The 20830-nt window shown below is 37.6% G+C and overlaps 1 protein-coding gene across 1 annotated transcript; it reads left to right on the top strand.

Moving 5' to 3' along the window:
* Positions 1-1792: 1792 nt before the first annotated feature.
* Positions 1793-20047, top strand: PAH1 (Lipin family protein). The gene is made up of 11 exons (XM_077356742.1): positions 1793-1949; positions 2859-4233; positions 4388-4986; positions 5088-5161; positions 7186-7270; positions 12230-12316; positions 12908-12980; positions 17653-17696; positions 18358-18486; positions 19252-19350; positions 19637-20047. Exons 2-11 carry the CDS (start codon positions 3006-3008, stop codon positions 19691-19693), a joined length of 2475 nt encoding a protein of 824 aa, XP_077212857.1. The 5' UTR covers positions 1793-1949; positions 2859-3005; the 3' UTR covers positions 19694-20047.
* Positions 20048-20830: the final 783 nt, after the last annotated feature.

The raw sequence follows: 20830 nt of genomic DNA, 5'->3' as shown, positions 1-20830 counted from the left end.
GTGGAAAAAACTACTAAAAAAAGAAAAAAAAAAATCCTTACTTATCACTATATCATAAAAATTATCAAAATACCAATTTGTCATAGAAAATTGCTAAAATATCTCATAAAAAATAGGGCAAATAGAAAACATGAAAGAAAATTCCTAAAATACCCTTTTCATGGAAAATATAAAAAATAACCAAGATACTCTTGTCAAAGGGAAAATTAAAAATGGAAAAAAAAATTCTAAACCATCCATGTTCCATGAAAAATAACTAAAATACCTTAACTCGTGGAAAATGCCCACAACCCTGTCTAATGGCAGGATAAGAAATAATAAAATAATTAGAGGACATTCTTTAAATAGAAAAAACTCTAAAATACCCCTATATCATGGAAAACTATCAAAAAGCCCTTATCCCATGAAAATGACTAAAATACCCTCAAAACGTGGAAAATGAGAAAATAGCAAAATTAAAAAATCCCTGAAATACGCATATATCATTTAAAATGACCAAATTACCCTTATCTCATGAAAATAATCAAAATAACCTTATATAATGGAAAATAAGAAAAATTAAATTTTTATTAAAAAAATAAAAATAAAATCCAGTAAAAGAAAAAAAATCTTAAAATACTCAAATGTCATTATCTCATGAAAAATAGCCAAAATACTCTATCTCATTAAAAATGACCAAAATTCTTTTTTTCTCATATAAAATGACCAGAATGTCCTTATATCCGTAGAAAATAACCAAAATGCCTTGTCTCGCAGAGAATGACTAAAATAAGCAACCATTCTCCCACCGGCTTTTTTTAGGTGCACTGAGGAAAATAGAAAATTTAAATAAAATGCAGTTCAACAACTTGGATTTAACCAACCTGTTTCTCTCATTTTTGCTTCATACCAGTCGAAAAAATGGGATTTTTTGAAGTGATCAGGCGTCGCTTCCGAAGATTCTCATTATCCCATTTCCGACCATTTAGTCGAATGTGAATGAGAAGACTTGTAGAATGAGCCCTAAAGCAAAACAAGTGGCGATGTTACGGAGCTAGTTATAGAGAAATGGGATTTGCTAGCAAATCCCGAAATGAATTATATGGTGCATGAGCGTCAAGTCCCGTGTGGGCGGTAGGGCAAAAGTACCACCCACAACAACCTCTTGAAAAGTAGGCTGCTATTAGATCAAATATCGAGGATGGTACTGCCCACACCAGACTTGATGCTCGGGCACCATATAAAAACTCCTTATGTAAGAGTTAGATTTTCTTTAGCACCCGAAGATTCACATTATCCCACTTCCACCCGTTTAGTCAAGAGAAAATGAGAAGGCTTGTCGAACGAGCCATAAAGCAAAGTAAGTAGCGCTATTATGGAATAAGTTACTATATGAGAGTTAGATTTTCTCTAGCAGAACAGCCACATTTTGATGATGGCACTACTCACTTTGTTTTATACTTTGTATATTGGAAAAGTATACAAAGTTTGGAATTTTTTCTGGAAAAGTTTGGAAACGAAAAACTTTCCTAAAACTATCCACTTTTCAAGTTTCAACACATAATATTAAATTTCTACCTAGTGGGATCTTCTATTCATAATAACATATCTCTAACTTTCTACTTTCTAGAAGCGGTGACTTTCTAATTACCACATGGAAAACACTTTCCAAAACTAGATTTCGGAAACACTTTCCAAAAGTAGATTTCGGACACGATCAGGTTATTTCGTAATTTGTCCAAACGTCAAGCGCATTCTCGAAAAATATAGATAGATGATACCTGTTTATGTTCATTTCTCGGTCCGATCAGTATTCAATTCGATTCAAACTCCCAACTCTATCTCCGCTAAAAACGTAAAGAAAAGTAAAATAAAAGTCTCAGTCCTCAGCTCTCACGTGGAGTCTTTATCGTTCGAATTCCAGAAAAAACTGAACGCTCTAGGGTTTCAATTCAGTGATCAAAACTGAGGTGTGATTCTTTGAATAGTGGAAATTTAATTCCTCGATCAGGTTTTTTTTTTTTTTTAAATTTCCGGTTCTGTTGTAGAAATCTTGAATGAAATCGGAATCAGAGAGAAGTGTTGGGTCTTGAATTTGATTAATTTATGCTAATCTTTTAAATTCACGTTTCTTGCTATCTTTTTACATTTATTGTTCATGGATTTTCCCTCGCTGACTTTTGAATTCTAGAAATTCTAGGGTTTTCGGATTTGATTAATTTATGTTAATCTTTTAAATTCCAGATTCTTGCTGTCTCTTTCATTTTTTTTGTTCATTAATTTTCCCTCACCGACTTTCGAATTCTAGAAATTCTAGGGTTTTAGTTTGCTTCGGAGCGATCACTGGTAATTGTCCATGTAATTATCTGCTAAATGATTCTTGTTATCTGATTTAGGATGGTAATATGATGTCGTTTTTTTTTTTTTTTTTGAAATTTGATTCTCTTTGAAATTGCTGATCTTTGCTCTCTCTTTTGTCAAATTTTGTTCATTAATTTTCCCTTGCTGATTTATGAACTTTAGATATTCTAGGGTTTTAGTTTGCTGCGTAATAATCTCTGGTAATTCTCCATGAAATTATCTGTGAAATGATTCTTGTTTTCTGATTTAGGATGGTAACATGATTTTGTGTTTTGCTTCTCTTTTTGAATTTTGATTCTCTTTGAAATTGCCAATCTTTTCTCTCTTTTTCATATTTTGTTCATTAATTTTCCCTCGCTGATTTTGAAATCTAGAAATTCTAGGGTTATAGTTTGCTGCGGACTAATCTCTGGTAATTTTCCATGTAATTATCTGCGAAATGATTCTTGTTATCTGCTTTAGAATGGTAACCTGATTTTGTGTTTTGCATTTATTTTTGAATTTTGATTCTCTTGCAGAAATCACTAGGAAAGTGGATTGTAGTCGGAATCATTTGTTTATGTTAATTATTCAGATACTCAGAGAAATTGGTCTGAGATTGTGTTGTTAATTATATAGAATCAAGATTTTGGGAGTCTTTCTTTGCTTTTGGTTAGTCGGGCAAGATGAATGTAGTTGGTAAAGTTGGGAGTCTCATTTCACAGGGCGTTTATTCTGTTGCCACCCCTTTTCATCCCTTTGGTGGTGCTGTAGACATCATTGTTGTTGAGCAAGAGGATGGCACCTACCGAAGCACGCCTTGGTACGTGCGTTTTGGTAAATTTCAGGGTGTTCTCAAAGGCGCTGAGAAAATAGTCCGCATTTCGGTCAATGGCATTGAAGCCGGATTTCATATGTACCTTGATAATTCGGGTGAAGCTTATTTCGTTCGAGAGGTTGTGTCTAATAAAGATAATGGAACGGATCAGGTTCTAAATAATTCTGACATATCGGAAGTCACCCAAGATGATAATGTTATTAATGGAAGTAATCACCGAAATGAGAATGGTGTTCCGAGTGTTGATGAAGACATCAAATTCTTGAATGGATGTGTTCCGTTAGGCACAGATCAAATTGGCAATGGCGAAGCTGTGAATGAACAGAATTTATATGAATTTCAAGATACTCAATCTCAAGTCAGTCCTGGGTCACCGGGGGATGGTTCTTATCATTATGGGAGCTTAGAACACATGGAGGATTTAGTGAAATCTCAGAGTTCAGATTCAGGAGTAGTCTTAGTGAGTGTGGATGGTCATATACTGACAGCGCCCATCTCTTCATGTGAAGAGAACACATATAACGTGCAGTTAAGTACACCACAGTTTCATCTGGGCCCAGGTGAAGGCTCAGAGGTAACAATCGAGCAGTTGCAAGATGATGTCAATGTTAGTATGAGTAGAAAAGAGGTCTTCCAGAGTTGCTTGGCACTTTCAGATCTAGCCTTTGAGATTGAGAATGAGGATACACAAGCCGCATGTTCTCCATCCACAGGTTTGGCAGCAAATGTTAGTACCCATGATTCGCAGAACTCTCCTTCTAGCCACCGATCAATGGAGGAAGCACAAGGTGGGAGGGATCTTAAATTCGAAAATGGTGCCAGAGTACCTCTTCCCAATTCTTATTCACCATGCAACAGTGGGTCCCCAACTTCAACCATACAAGTGGACTCTGAAACTAATGCATCGATTAAAGGGAACACGGAATATATGAGTTCTGATGGTGCCTCTGTACATTCTGTTAGTAATGATTTGGAACAGGAGAATGGGCTTCTTCCTGCAGTGCACGGCCCTCAGGGGCCTAGTCAAATCAGACATGCCTTTGAAGACGAATTCAATAAGCCCAGTACACCGGAACCCTAGACCGAGGTATCTGGTGGAGGGACAGCACCTTGTATAGGCACGGGTAAGGACAACTTAGAGTTTATAATATACTGTTGTGGAGGACTCCCATTTGTTCCTTGTGGAGTAGAAGATCCATCTTTTTACTTCACTGTTCTTGTGATTTGCAGGTTTTGAAATTTCTCTATGCGGGAACTTATTACGTGCTGGTATGGGACTTGGCTCTGCTGATGAAGTCTTTAATGCACATCGCATAACCAAAGAAGAATTCATAGTCTCCAGAGAGTCAATCATTAAGAATGAAAGCCTTATTGTCAGATTTAAAGAGAGGTATTTGCCATGGGATAAGGCTGCTCCTATCATTCTTGGAATGGCTGCGTTCGGTTTGCATTTGCCTGCTGAACCAAAAGATGATATTCCTGTTGAACAGGATGAGACACCAAAGATCAGGGAAGATAATCCTGGACTCTCTTCCACCCCTTCTGGTCGCAGGTGGAGGCTCTGGCCAATTCCATTTAGAAGGGTTAAATCCCTTCAACACACTAATAGTAACTGTTCCAGCGAGGAGGTATTTGTTGACTCTGAATCTTGCTTGCAGAGTCCAAATGCGGAGCCAACTTCGACAGCCAATGGTGACAATGAGTCTCCTCGCAAGCAATTCCTGCGGACAAATCTACCAACTAGTGAGCAGATTGCATCTTTGAATCTAAAAGATGGTCAAAATATGATAGCCTTCATTTTCTCTACTAGGGTTCTAGGGAAGCAACAGGTCTGCTATTTCTTGTACAGCTTAATATTTACAGCATGATTATGATCATTTGTCGTGGCATCCTTACCACTTACTAACCACTGATTGCAATTTTTCAACAGGTTGATGCCCATGTTTACTTGTGGAAGTGGAATGCACGAATAGTTATATCTGATGTTGATGGGACAATTACCAAGTAATTCCTGTTGTATCATTAATTTATTATGCCATTGATACGATAGGCTCGGCAACATATTTGAATTCTTTCGTAAATAATTTTCGTGTACAATTTGTGTATTCCTAGAAAGTTCTGCTGTGCTTGCCATGATGACCACCGTGAGGTAGTTTATTGCAGTGGTTATGGTAAAAGGACGTCCCTTGTCACCTTGATGTGGAAATCACCTTTTTTATTAGGTTTTATTTGGTTTATGTCTGGCTATCAGGATAACCTACTACAACCTTGCCCAGTCTGTATTGTGAAATATAATATTTATATTGGATAATCTATGTGTGTGTATGTATAATGGATCAAGCCATAAGATCTCTTATGTTTCTCTTTCCCAAATTTGAGCCATTACGTCTCTCAACCAGAGTGCTTCTCTTTCCATGCCCTTGCCTATCTGTTGACATGTCCAGATCAACCCGTCTCCCTTTTTTGCATTTACATCTCTTGGTGTCTGTATATAATGCATCCAACTCTTATATCTCTTGGTTTTTCTTTTTCCCCTAGGTTTATTAACAGAGATCACGCTTAAACCTCCATTTCTCAATCGATTTCCATCCCAGATTTGGATTTTCTTATGGTTTAATGAGTGAACTTTTAATTTGGCATTGTACTTCTGTAAAATCCAGTCAACGTCTTCCATGAGTAACTTTGGAGCTCTTTTGATATTGAGGTGGCATGAAATGCACCTCCATGTCTAGGGATGGTAACAAGAGTAAAGAGTTTGAAACTGATTCTCAAGGATCATCCAAGAACAAAACTATCAGAATGAAAGCATACAACCCTTATATCTATTGTTTGGTATTATTGCCATGTCTTAAAAAAAAAATCTATTGTTTCTCTTTTGCCCTTGAGGTTTATTTGCGAAAATCAAGCTTAATTCTCAATTTCTCAATTGATTTCCATCGCAAATCTGGATCTTCTTAGGCTCTTTTTGGTTGTTTTTCCTATGTCCCCATAGAATAGTGGTCAAGTGGTCTCCTTGTAAAATAGTAGTGTAGTGGTCTTAAAGTAGTCTTCGATTCAGAAAAAAAAGCCTTCGAGTACACTTCAAAAGTTTTGTTTGGTTGTCCTATAAAAGCCTAAAAGGCTAGTAGAATGCAAGAAAAGTAGAAGAGATTGTATTTGGTTCCATGTAACACTAGTAGAATGAGGCCATAATTTTAGGGTATGTGGCCCCACTCCATCATTTGGTTACCTTTTAAACAAGTAAAATGACAATCTTCTACTTGCATTTTTTGAAGGAAAACCCTTTTTTAGTGGCACTTTTCCATCTATGGCCTCACTCCTTCCTAATCCATGCTTTAAGCTGAAGCTAACAATCGCTAGATAGAGTCTGTGCTGGTTCACATCCGCTGGATTCCATTGGTGGGCACGATGGAACCGAACAGCATTGTTATAAGGTCACAGAGATTACACCAATGACCGGCAATTGGTACTCAGAAGTGGAGTATGGATTACTGTGTGATTCTCTCAGCTCGAATGGTAGCTCAAACTTAGTTGTAGGGTCTTTTTCCAACCCTGCTGGCTGCATGCAATGTATGGATAGATTATATATTTTCAGTGGAAATGCTTACCAATTCTGCTCACCCATTTTGGACAGTCAAAAGACTCAAAACCGAGAATTCCATCCTTGACTTCCATTGTACGTGACACAATTCAACCGGTCCCCAACTTGCAATTTGGTATTATATTTCACAAAATCTATTCATATTGTTACAAATAGTAGATGTCCTTAAGAAACATAATTCAAAATCTTGTTGCCGAACTTCTTCATGTGTGATGTAAAGCTGGTTTTTATTTGTAACATTTTTTTCTTGTAGTACCGTTCCTGGTGGCATACACAATTTTACTCTACAAGCAAATGTTAGCATTTTTAGCAATTATGTTAATCAAGAATGTATAGGACTGATGTATCTTTGACTCCAGATTAGGACCTCTTTGCTTCTACAAGCAGAATATGACTAATCAAGTGATTTTGTCCATGCCTTTTTTAGGTCTGATGTTCTAGGCCAGTTCATGCCTTTGGTTGGGAAAGATTGGACACAATCTGGGGTAGCACGGCTTTTCTCTGCAATTAAGGTAACTTAATCTTTCCTTGTTTATTCATTTATACACTTCAGGACTTATTTTTTCTGATTTATTTTTTTGTTCAATTCAATAATTCTATTACCTACTTCCATCCAGATAAAATGGCAGCCCAAATTTTCACTTGTGCCATGTGATGATTGGAACCATAGTTGCCAAACTCTCTATTGAAACCCTCCACAAAATGAAAGTACAAAATGTGAACTGATTTAATGAAGTTATTGGAAATGAAGGCAACTGCAGACTATTCTGTGAAACTGCCCTCATACTAGGTCCCTATGATCAACACTTCCACATTTTTCTTTAAAATCCCTAGCTTTTATATCCTTTAGGGGCTTCAAGCAGTGGTTTGGCACTTTCTAGGCAGTATTACAAGCTATTCCTTTTTACGTGTTCCGTGATTTCCTTCACAGAAAAAATCTTGATCACCATTTCCAATGAGCTCAGATAAAGCTTGCTTTCTCGTATGGGTTTTTTTTTTTTTATGGATAATCATTAATCATACTCGCAGATGACTTGCTTAGTTTTAGGCTTCAGTTTCAGGATGCATTTCAATTTCATGTGTGAAAGAAATGGAAACATGTCGGTTTCGGTTAATTTTGGTAGAAATCCTATAAAATCACGTAAACATATAGTAATATATGCAAATGATGGACATTTAGGTGCTGTTTGGTTTGTAAGAAAGGGGTGGAAAGAGATGGAAAGGAAACTCATTTCCAAGTTTCCACCCTTTCTATTGTTTGGTAGTAGAAGGAAAGGGGATACCCCGGGTGGATATGTGTTTCCATGTGGAAATGGGATTATGCCAAATCGCATAATATCTTTCTATGTTATAGGGTGGGATCCGGCTTTCCTTTCCCCACGAGAAACTATAGGGTACAACGCCCCCAACCCTCCAAAAAAAAAATATGTCTCCACTTCTCCAAAATACATGCATTTCGCTCACTCTCTCCTCTCCCTCTGATCTTCATCACGGGAGGGCGGAAATGCCAACTTGCCAAGAAAGGGTGTTGTCATCAGCAATGTCTGAGCTTAAATACCTCTCCCTCACCCTCTCCCATTCTCTCTCTTCATCTCATTTTCTCTTCCCCATCAATCCGTAGGTCGCTGCATCTGGGATCTCGTTCTCTCTCGTCTCTGGTTGCTGCATAAATCACAACAATTTAAAACAAAACTGTTATAGGATAGGTCCTATGGAGAGAGAGAGGGAGAGAGAGAGAGAGAGAGAGTTGCAGGAATCCCAAATCAAGCTGGAGAAGGCTGATAGAGGAATGGAGTGAGGTGGGTAGAGCTGTTATTGGGGTAGGCCTCTAGTAGAAGCCATGGCGATGTCGCTGCCTGTGATTGCTACAAACTGGTAAGGCCCAACTGAGTATTTGACTAAGGAGAATGGTTACACGTTGCCTACGGATCGCATGTGCAAAGTGACAGAAGGGCCATTTGAGGGTCTTTAAGGTAACAATTTTATTAAAATGAAAAACTATTACAGCGAAGGGACAAGGTGTCCCACAAGTGTAACAGATTACATGAAGACCAAATACAGAACTAACCGTCCTCGGTCAAAAAAGAAGACTGCAAAACCCTCTAGATAATCGTCGACTCCAAAATGTGATCCGACTGAATAATAACGATATCATCTCTATTTGCCCCATCTTTAGCGAGTTTGTTGGCCGCTTCATTAACCAACCGACGCATATGCTGAAACTTTGGCGATAAAGATGCAACAATGTCCCTAATTTCGTCTACAATGCTTGCAATCTCCCAAGGACCTATGGCTTTGTTGGTGGCCCAAGATATAGCATTAGATGAATCACGTTCTACAATTAAATGGCCAAACCCATGATTTGCAAACCACATCAAACCCCATAATACTGCACGAGCTTCCGCTTCATTTGAGTCGCAAATGCCTACTGGACCAGAGTAAGACTGAAGAATGGATCCCCTAGAGTCCCTGAACAGACCACCAATCTCTGCACGACCAGGATTTCCTTTAGAGCTGCCATCAAAATTCAATTTAATCCGACCAATTGGTGTGGAGGGTTCCACTTAGGCGCGATGGGCTGCTGCTTCTTTTTTTCAAAGATTACGGTCTTCAAATTTCTTAAAACGTCCCCGTAGCTTGGACTGTCCTTCCCAATACCGCTCCATGCTATGATATTCGCTTGGACTTCAAAAGCATTTCTTTCCCAACTACGATTTACACCTCTAAATATGTGGTTATTCCTTTCCTTCCGTAAGTGCCAAATCAAAGCGACAGGAACAAGTTTCCACATGGCTCTACCAACGTCTCCAAACCATTTGAGGATGATCGACTTAATAGACCCTTGAAGGGCCCACATAAGTCCAGAAAAGCAAATTGTTCTCATCCAAAGCCGGAATGAAAAGGGACAATGGACAAGAAGATGGTCCAAAGATTCATCGTTGCAACAACAAAAAATGCATTGACTCGCCAAATGTACTTTCCTCCTTTTCAATCGATCACACATATTTATTGTCTTCCTGACCACAGTCCAAGCAAAGGTCAAAACCCTAGGAGGGGCCTCTACTTTCCATATTCTTGAGCATCGAGATGCTTCCTGATCCAGGGAGCCAATCTATAGAAAAAAGAAGGACCTGAAAACGAACTAGAGGGGTCAGGGGTCCAAACACGACGATCATCAAGAAAGGGCGAGCAATAACACGACTTAAGATGGGACAGGAGCAAGGACAATACTCAATACATTTGAGGGTCATCTTTGGCCCAAGCTCTGTTGATCAGCTGGGAGTTCTGATGAGGCATGCGAGGAACGATCCTGAGGAGGCTAAAGGAAAGGTATGCATGCTCGGGAGGACATGATCTGGCGATTCTCACCTTAGTTGGTCACAGGCCTTGTTGTTGATCAGAGACTACTGAAGATTTCTAAAAAATTAAGATATAATCTTAGACCTGAGAGATAGAGTGAGGGGTGTTCACATTTTTAAAGTTGAAATCATGGATTCCACCTTTTTTCTTTATGTAGGAACATATTTCCAAAATGTGTAAGCAACTTTCGTCAAGATATGTCGTATGGTTTCTGAAACTTCCATATAAGAATTAGGGTTTCTTTTTAATAATCTGGGGAATATTAATATTCTCCTTCAATCAAACAATCAGCATTTCTAAGACAAATCTATGCTCCAGACACCTAAGACTTGGTGATTTCTTCAAACCTGAGAAATGGTGAAACCTCTGTCTGCATCATCTACCTCCAAGTTACGCTTTCCATTTACAAGTTATTGGTATCATGCATATCTGAGATATCATTGGTCTCATGCATAGCTCCATTTTCGTGCTATTTATGCCAACTTTCTGTGGTATGCAAGTGAATGCTATGTGAAATATCACTGCAAAAGCAAGATATGAGTTTGTAATTCATCTTATCGAGATTTGACAGAAGATTCCAAGTGTTAAATGATGTACATCACTGGGAGGTTGTTTTTCAATTTCCAACTTCTACCTAGCCAGGTCAATGAGAAATTTGGACTTAGCTCTTAGTCAAAAGAGTTTTTGAACACTGGGATGTAATACACAAAATGCATATCGTGTTAAATAATATAAAATGTAAGTTATTAATCTCTCTCCCATTAATGTTAGTAATACTGACACTGACACTGTATAGGGAGAAATAACAGAGGTTACAAGGCTTTGTTTTTGTTTCTACAACACCCCCCCCCCCCCAACCCACCCATGTGTGCACACGCGCACACCAATCTTGTACTCATAATATGCTTGATATTTTTGTACCCAACATCGCCATAGCGTTTTCCATTTTGAAAATTTTCCATGTTGGGGTAACATTTGTTGTCAAAGATTTAATTATTTAATTACTCCTCTCCTTCCAAATTTTGCAGTGTCTTATTTGAGTTAGTTATTTTAATCATGAGTTGGGCTTCCTCTTTAAGCATTGTTTGTGACCATTTCTGATCACTTAATGATGTGCTCTTTTTCTTTTTCAAACATCTTCCAAACGAGAGGAGTGTCTTTTAGGGAAAAAGATTTATATTTCATATTTGTAGGAAAGGAAAAGGAAAGGCTTTCCCCTTTGACTTTTCTTAGAATCCAAATAGGCACTTGAGATGAAACTTTTTAGGAGGTGCTGGAAGAAGCACAAATACACACAAAAAGCCAACACATTAGCAAAAAAACCCCACACATAATGCTTTAACAATATCGAGCAAGCATCCCATAGTGGTTTAACATCAAACACCTAGTGACATGTGCTGGTGCACATGTCTGATACGTTCAGTTCATACCACAATTCACATGTATTTCATATAAACATTTATACATAATACATGCGTCATAATGCTAAATATAATTATGCAACACATACTCACATAGTATACCACTAATATACTAACGATTTTAGTTTCAGTATGCATTTCGGTGAGGATGAAAACGGAAACATTTTGGTCATTTCATGTCGATTTTGGTGAAATTTAAAACCATGATAGCATGTAGCTGTAGAGCTATTGCACACTTGGCTTCAGACCTTAAATCCTCTGCTTCTTTTATTTTATGATTTATATAGTAAGGGAAATGATTTCAGCACAACTATGTTTTGATACAAGACGCTCATGTATCTTGTTTTTTAGCATTTAACTGTCACTAAATGCTTTTTGGGGACCATAAAAACCATTTAACAGCTCTTTAAATGTAAAAGACAAGAAACATGAGCGTCATGTATCAAAACATGTTTGTGGTGAAATCATTTCCCTATTGTAATTATGTCAAGCTGTTAGGAAACCTCCTTGTGTTTGTGTTTGATGTATATGATATTTTCTGCCAAGCATTATCGTTTCTAAAGTAATTTATCGAAGAGTTACACAAAGATAGTAGTGCCTTTTTTCCCATAATCTTTTAAACTATAGATCCATCAGTGTTTTTTTTTTTTGCATGGGAGTGACATTTTTCCTGATTGTACTTAAATACAGGAAAATGGTTATCAGCTACTTTTTCTGAGTGCTCGTGCCATTGTTCAGGCATATCTGACTAGAAGTTTCCTCCTCAACCTTAAACAGGTAATATAAACCATGATTTCTTGTCTTTCTGACACTTTATGGTCTTTTATTGGAGCCATGGTAACCATTAAACTCACAATCTCCTGGTAGATTGGATTAATTCAGATAAAAAGCAGGTCCGATTACGCCTATTTCTAATCCTAAATGGAATGTAACGACGTAGGGATCCATATGTAAACATAGTATCTATTTACATACGCTCGAATGACCCCTTCTCATAATAAGAATGTATTATGGGGTACCATAATGGGGTCTTTGACCCCTGGAACTGGAAGTTCATGAGGACTATTTTCTTTTCTTTTCTGATAATTTAAAATGGAAAAATGTGTCAGATTGGCATCAACTATGTTTAGCCTTTCCATCGATGACACACCTTGGCCTTTGGTTTGCCCTGTGGGCTGATGTTCTTTTTTGTGCTTTACTTATTAATGGTTTTCTTCTGACTGCCGTGGAGCCTATTGAAGGACTTTAATGTCCCTCAACCTTGGTTTCTTTATTAGTTTTCTGTAGCTACAGTAAGACTATGCTTGTAATAGCTGCCATATTTAGCTATATATTCTGTTGTTTAGATTTACTTTCTGATGTTTGTAGGACGGAAAAGCATTACCCAATGGGCCTGTTGTCATTTCACCTGATGGATTATTTCCCTCATTGTATCGTGAAGGTAATGTCTTTTTCCTCAGAATCTTGTATATGCTCTGATTTTGCATTAATATTTCTTTACTTTTTCCCCTTTTTTTGAGGCACTTGCTCTCATATATTTTGATAGTGATTCTGTGGAGCAAAATCTAATTTCATAAATTTAAAATTGAAAATGGTTGGTACCTTCCAATTATAAAAACCATCGCGCGAGTACTCATTCACGTTTTTCAGCAGTCGGTAGGGCTTGGTTAGCTTTCTGATTCATATCGTCGCCGATGACTCATTTCCCAAGTCAGTGATTGTGATTAAGGAGTAGTTCCTTTGTTTTTCTCTATTCAGTTACGATGTTTAAGATCATAGGAACCTTTTGTTTGCAGAAAACTTGAAACATTATGCAAATGATAAAAGCAATGCATGCAAAAATTAATTAATTTAAAACTTTGTATATTGAAGCAAAAATTCCCATATAGATTTGCTTTTCATTGAAGGGGGTATATTTGCTTTGAAAAAGTCTATGTTTAGTCTGAATGGAACTAATGTATCTGGCTCAATTGATACCTAAAAAAGTCCTGGCCCCAGAGTGTTTTTTCCCCAAACAAGAATACATCTCTGATGGTTCAATGGTAGGATAATGTCTAGTAGAATCTACAACACTGAAAATCATAGGAGCTGAAGTGAAAACAATAGTTAAAGGTGTCTAGGAGCAGCATTAAAAACTTATGCACAAACAGGAACTCATGTAACCTAGGGTTGTCAATGATTGACAAGTCAATTTTTTTTATTAGACTTTAGGTGGAGTTTCTTATTGACTTGGTAGAGCCAAGCCCTAGTTGACTTAGGTGAGTCAAGGATTGACTCTGGGAGGTTTTAAACAATGTGCTGAAGAAAATGTCTATTTAGGTTAGAAGAAAGCAAGTGAAGGCCTGTACAAAATATAGGTGCTAACATCCCATGAGTGTAATTACTCAATCTCTGCTATAGTCTTCATCCCTGTTGTGGGAGCGAGTCAATGGTTGACTCTTGATGTTGCAGTTACAGGGGATATTGATGGGGACCAAAATATAGTTTGTTTTGGGTTGGTATTTGGGTTCTATTAAAATCACTAGGTTAGAGTCTTGGAGCCCATGTTTTATTTGTCTATAAATGTAAGGCCTTTGGCCACTTTTGCGAAGAAAATACAAAATAGAAGATTGCAATTTTCTCCCAATCGTGGATGAACCCTTGCTCAGTAGAAGACCCTAAGGGGTTGTTTGGATATGCGGATTTTAGAATCCAGGTTTTAGTTTGAAAGCAGCGTAAAAGAGGGTTCATGATCAAGCTGTTGTTTGCTGTCCGGACAGTGTTTCTTGGATTTTAAGTAAGAAATCCAGCTTTTAGAAATCCCCTCCCCCCCAAATCCTGAGATTTCTAAAATCTGGAAACGGGACGATCTCCTGCTCTCTGGCTCGACGGAAAGAAGGCGAGAAATCTGAAAACGACATGAGGTTTCCCTTCTTCTCTCATCTACCATCAAGGATTTAGAGGAAATCCAGGATTCTGAAATCCGCATATCCAAACGGCCACTAAGGGATAATCTATTTTTCCTCTTTCTTTTTCTCTCCTCTCTGATCTTTCTCTTTAATTTCTTGATTTAATTCTCTTTACTTTTAGTTCTTGATCTTTATATATTATTCTTTGATTTTTAGTTCTTGATCTTTACATTATTAGTCTTTGATTCTTGCCCCCCTTTATCTCACAAAAACTCTTGCTTGCATCTTCCCGGCATATGTCTGCAGTCTGTACCTTTCCGACATATGTCTATACATTCCCGACGTATGTATGTACACTTCTAAACCTACCCTAAGCCTAGCAGAAATAATTTTCCAATCTAATTACATATTTTAGAATCCAAAACCTTAATTTTCACCCCTAATGTCCCTTCCATAGATTCGTCCTACATCAACTTTGTATCTGATGTGCATGCATAATGATATTTCCATACCCATACTACGTCAGTTTGGTATTAGAGACTAGGTTAGAATGGCTATTCAGCATAACAGGATTTTGACGGAAAGATCCGAGCTTATAAATCGTAATCAATATTCCATAAGGATTCAAGAAATACTGGATTTTTATGGAGTTATTGAATGGGAATGTATTGATTGGTTTGAAGTGTTGGAGACGTATTTTTTGGAACGTAACGCATTTGATGACTAAATGATTTCCATTTCCAAGCTAACTTTGGCTGGGCTTCCCAAAATATGGTGAACGACACTGGAGCAGCAACAAAGCCTAACGAGAAACCCACTCATCATTCGTTGGATCGACATGAGGGGCCAATTTTTGGAACGTTTTGCCCCCAAGATTTTTCAGATACACCAAAAGCTACGGTCTGGAAGTATTCAAGAGGAGAAAGCCAAGAAAGTCAAGGCTCGTGCAGTGAAGCTGTCCGCTTGTCTTGGGATCTAGAAAACTTGGCGAATGTATCAGACCATGTGTGCATACAAGAGACAAATGACATCATCCATCCAGATACAAGGTTGCGTGCGAGGATTGATAGTGGAAAGTGCTTGATGTCAAACAGTAGACGAGAGCTGCACTCGTCATCCAATGACAATTCCAACAGTATGTGGCTCGCTCGTGTTACTTTAAGAATTCAGAAAGTGTTTATAACCCTGCAAAATGGTTTTGCCAGGAGATAGCTCATGAACATTATATTGGATCAAGAGAGCAACAACTGTCATCCAGCATGCCTGGAGGAGGCGAATGGTTCGACATAGTCAATAGGAACTTTAGATCATGGCTACAAAGTCACCGATTGTAGTATTTGGACTCCTACCAAATTTTTACTACATACTCAGGGACACAGAAGCAAAAGTCTACAGACATAAGGAAGTGGAGGACCAAAGTTTTTTTCTGCCTAAGATGATACGTTGCAAGAGGCGGATCTTGTGATCATATTAATTCAAACGAACAACATAATTGCCCGAAGCTTCTTGTGTGTTGGAAATACTTATTTTGCTAGGAGGCCCAATTGTTTGCAGATTATGCAACGATCCAAAAGCCAATAAACTCTCACTCATTACAACAATCGTTAGATTCAGTGGGTCGAATCTTTTCAAGCTGCGTATAATGGAGGAGACCATCATAGGCCCCATATTTTAATTTTAAGTGTTGTTTTAGTTTTTTAAGGTCCTTCAAGTAATAGTACCACGGCCTTTTTCCATCAATATCATGTAGTTTCTTTATGTTGCAGGTGTTTAAAATGGGGCCACAATTGTATGACGAAAATCTTAATTGACAGGGATAATTATGTCATTTGTAATTAATCATTTAAGTTTAAGTGACCCCAAGGGCCCATCCTTGTAACTTAAAGAAGTCTATTAGTCTACTGCTGGTAGGAGATGTCCATGTAGAGAGTTCTAGTTAAGTTTGGAATTTTAGTGTGCTTTGAGTTGGTATTTGGGTTCTATTAGAATTAATCATTTAAGTTTAAGTGACCCCAAGGGCCCATCCTTGTAACTTAAAGAAGTCTATTAGTCTACTGGTGGCAGGAGATGTCCATTTAGAGAGTTCTAGTTAAGTTTGGAATTTTAGTGTGCTTTGAGTTGGTATTTGGGTTCTATTAGAATTAGTGGGTTAAGTCTTGGAGCCCAGGTTTTATTTGTCTATAAATGTAAGGCCTTTGGCCACTAGAAAGGCCTTTGACCACTTTTGACAATACATTACAGAATTGAAGATTGCAATTGCCCCCAAGTTTGGATGAACCCTTGCTCAAGAGAAGGCCCAAAGGGATAATTTCTTTCTTCCCCTTTCGTTATTTCTTTGAGGTATTCTAAACTGAAGGGCACTCTTGCAGAAATGGGGTGAAAGGGCCCCCCACTGGCTGCAAGGGGAGGTTATGCATTTAATGCACTTTAACTTTGAGCCATCATAAATGCTCAACTGCTCCTTGCAGCCAATGGGGGCGCCCATTCACCCCATTTCTACAAGGGAGCCCTTCAGTTTAGAATACGTCTATTTCTTTTGTCTGATATTTCTCTTTAATTTCTTGCTCTAATCCTCTTTAGTTTTAGTTCATGTTTCAATCACCTATTAAATGCAACCATGCGACACCTGAAACCTCTATTATGCGCCATCTGCCCTCCCTAGATCTATTTAAGGTGCCTGCTCGTCTCCTCATGCTCTCTATGTACTATGGTGTATGCACACAGTGTTGGACCATGACTTGGTGTATTGATATGATATATAATTGCATCATGGTGCTACCCTTTGGCCAGGTAGCCTATGCTTTTTCGAAGGCGAGCACAATTCCCTTACTTTTTGGTGGTTTGATAATTGAAAAGTACAAACATGAATTATTGGACTATTGTGCCAAATGTTGACGTGAGCCTTAACCATCTACCTAGAGTTCTGCTCCCAGTTAAGAATGTTGCAATTCCTAGACCTTCATATCCTTGCTTGCTTACTGTATTTTCTTATTTCCTTCGTTTCCTACTGCTTGCGCTGACTAAGTTTTGTTCTGCGTATGGCTTATCTTGTTTGGAATTAAATATGCATGCATGATGTACTACGCGTTTGTAGTTTCTAAGATAAATATCAGAGAAGTTAATACTGTTTCACATCTTCCTTACGTTTCAGTTATCTGTTATTCACATAGTTTGTTTCTATTAATTCTATAATGTGATGAAGCATGGTTTTCTTGCTGATGGCAGTCATACGAAGAGCACCTCATGAGTTCAAGATTGCATGTTTGGAGGTAAACTATCAGAACCTATCAGCTAATTGTTTCTTCAACTAGATATTTACTGAAAACTCTTGAACCAGATAGGCTTAATCTGCCACTCATAAATCATCCTTCCTTCCAACTTCTCAACCCATCCCCGAATCCCCACCCAAACAAAATCCTCGCCATTCCTCCTAGCAATCGCGGTCTCCATGAATGGTCAACCTCAACCCCAAATCTCCATAGATACTTACCCAATAAGACTTCATTCATTTCCATAATCTTTCTAATTCGCAAGATCCCTTCTTTTTTTTCTGGAAACTAGATCCCAATCAACTATATGATACTTCCTGAAATCCACATCATTCATAAGAAAATTCCTTTTTTATCTTTAAAAAAATAAGGAAATTCGTTTGGGGTGTATCCAAGTATGCATCCTATGGATCACACTAGCAAGATAGTGAAAGAGTGATAGGTAATAAATAGGCATTTTAGCCAAAGCTGACTTGATCTATGAAATTCGTCCCCGGGAGATGATGAATGATAGTAGATAATGCCGCCAGCAAACCAACTCTTCTTTGGTTTGAGATCACTGAGTACTAGACTTTTCATATCGTTGCCCAAAGGTTCTCAGTGTTGTATATTTCGACTTTTCTGTAGATATGTGATTTGCATTTTATTTTATTTTTGACAGGATATCAGGGCACTTTTCCCTTCCGATTACAATCCATTCTATGCAGGCTTCGGTAACAGAGAAACTGATGAGATCAGTTACAGGAAGATGGGTATCCCAAAAGGAAAAATATTAATCATCAATCCAAAGGTACTGTTTCTGTCATAGTTTAGGCTTCATTGGATGCACAAGAGTTTCAATGCAAGAAATTTCATCATAAAAAATATATCTGTGTTTTTGGTTTATTGTGTTAAGTTTCCATTTATTGCATCCAAAAAAGTTTTACCGGAACAAAACCCTACTCTATGGCCCTATTTGGATTTCATCAATTTTCTAGAAAGGTTTGTGAAGGAAAATATTTCTAAAATTTCTTACTATTTTGAACCAACCCTATTCAATTTTTAGAGGAACCATCGATATATGATGATATCCCTCTAAAATAACCATAATCATATCATTTCTCTCTAAACCTTGGAAAGAAAAAAATTTCATAAAATTTTTTCCGTCAGAAACATTTTCAAACATTTTTGCTTTAACTTTAAAAAAAAAACAGGGTTGCAACAAGAGGATTGCCAGCTGCAAACACAAGGTTTCCAGATATACCCTAAACATTTGGACACCTCTCACAATGCTTTGGGTTCAAAACACTATAACCATGTTATCACTTGGGAGACGTGAGTTTGTGGACTTTTCATCTCCAGTTAGCATTTTTCTTGCAACTTAAATTTGAATGATTTAAGACCAATCATAAAATTTTGCATGAAAGATATGTTATCTACCTCTATAAAAGACTTATTTTATTACAACAAAGTAAAATTTAGTATGCATCCAGTCCTGCCCTCACTGACCATTTTTAGAAACAGAATTATCTGCTATCTAATCTGTTTTTTTTTTCTTTTTCTGTATAACTGGCAGGGTGAAGTGGCCATTAATCACTGTGTCGATGTGAAATCCTATACATCTCTGCATACACTGGTCAATGATATGTTTCCACCCACTCGTTTGGCCGAGCATGTGAGCGCTCTCTCTCTCTCTCTCTCATATTTTTAGGGAAATGATATCAACACAACCATGTTTTTATAATTGCACAAACCCAGATTGTCTTTTCTATTTTAATTGGTTTGTGAGAGCATTTTGGGAACTGTAATGACCATTGACAACTCTTTAAATAATAAAAGACAAGATGTGTTAGTGCAAATATCAAAACATGGTTGTGGTGATATCATTTCCCTATTTTTATTGGGTTTGTTTTCTCTTTCATCATGCATGAATGAAAGCTTTGGAGTTTTTGGTTGTACAGGAGGAATTCAACTCTTGGAATTACTGGAAGGTGCCATTGCCAAACATTGACTGTTAAACTCTGAAGCTGAATAGTTACATTACCAGTCAGATTTGAAGGGTTGATGTTGTAGATGTAAATTACAGAACATTTTTCCATTGGAAATCACAAAGAGATGGGTCGGCCGTAAAAGGTCTGTCTGGTGAAGTTTTCTCCACACCTTTTATCGGCTCAAGGTGTCCTGTATTTATAGCAGAAATCGATCTGATTAATTACATCAGACTCTACTTAGGAGATGTTTTAACCTCCTAACTGCAGTCAGATTAATTACTGTTACCTGTACTAATGATTTGGATCACCAAACACTCATGATTCCAAACTATAAATGTGCAAATTATTTTAAATAAGCAATTGTCGGCTTGATTCTTGACATACTTCTCCTCAATTATTTTAAATAAGCAATTGTCACTCTTAACTACTAGCTATTCCATTAAGATTACTTCAAGGATTATAACATTAAAAGGGCATTTTTCTTTTTATCAATAATCACTGGTTCTTAACAATTTTTTCTGAGTATTTCCTTTAAAACTTTTTGTCCCACTTAACTGAGGAATTGGCTTCTCTAATTCATTAGATTTCATTCCCCTAGATGTTTTATTTCATGTCAATGTTTTAAGGTTCACAACCCTTACAAGGGCTTTTGTCAGAAGATGAGTCATATTTCCTTGGAGTTCTGACCTACCCTGAAGATGCTCCAGGGTAAAACGAATCCTCATTCCTGAGTTTCGTGAAGTTGGGGTGCCAATCTCTTGCCAAGAGATTGGTCTATCTCTTGGCAAAAGCATTGGGCAACAAAATCATTGTGCTCCCTCAGGATTTGTTGGGATAAGAGAGTGGTTTCGTTTAACAAGTCGAGAGTTTTCGACCTTTGATTCACTTGATATGAAAGATCAAACCCCTCTTCCAGAATAAACTGTGAAACAACATTTACTCCAAAAGCTTAAGTTGTTAAGAGTCGGTTCTATTTATTCATTTATAACTTCCCCTCACATGTGGCCTCTCTTTTTTGGGTAGACCTTAAATGCAAATTTTAGGCAATACCTCTGTTGCCATGTGAAACAACCTATTGCTCCAAAAGATTAAGCAGTTAGAGTTGGTGTTATCAACATTTTCAGCAAGCCAATGAAAAGATCAAGCAACAGATACCCCCCGTGG

The sequence above is a fragment of the Tasmannia lanceolata genome, unplaced genomic scaffold, assembly GCF_043159265.1.
Source record: "Tasmannia lanceolata isolate RefF3 unplaced genomic scaffold, GAP_Taslan_0.1 ptg000016l, whole genome shotgun sequence".
Lineage (NCBI taxonomy): Eukaryota > Viridiplantae > Streptophyta > Magnoliopsida > Canellales > Winteraceae > Tasmannia > Tasmannia lanceolata.
Note: the sequence above shows the minus strand (reverse complement) of the source record. Positions and strands in the feature narration are given on the sequence as shown.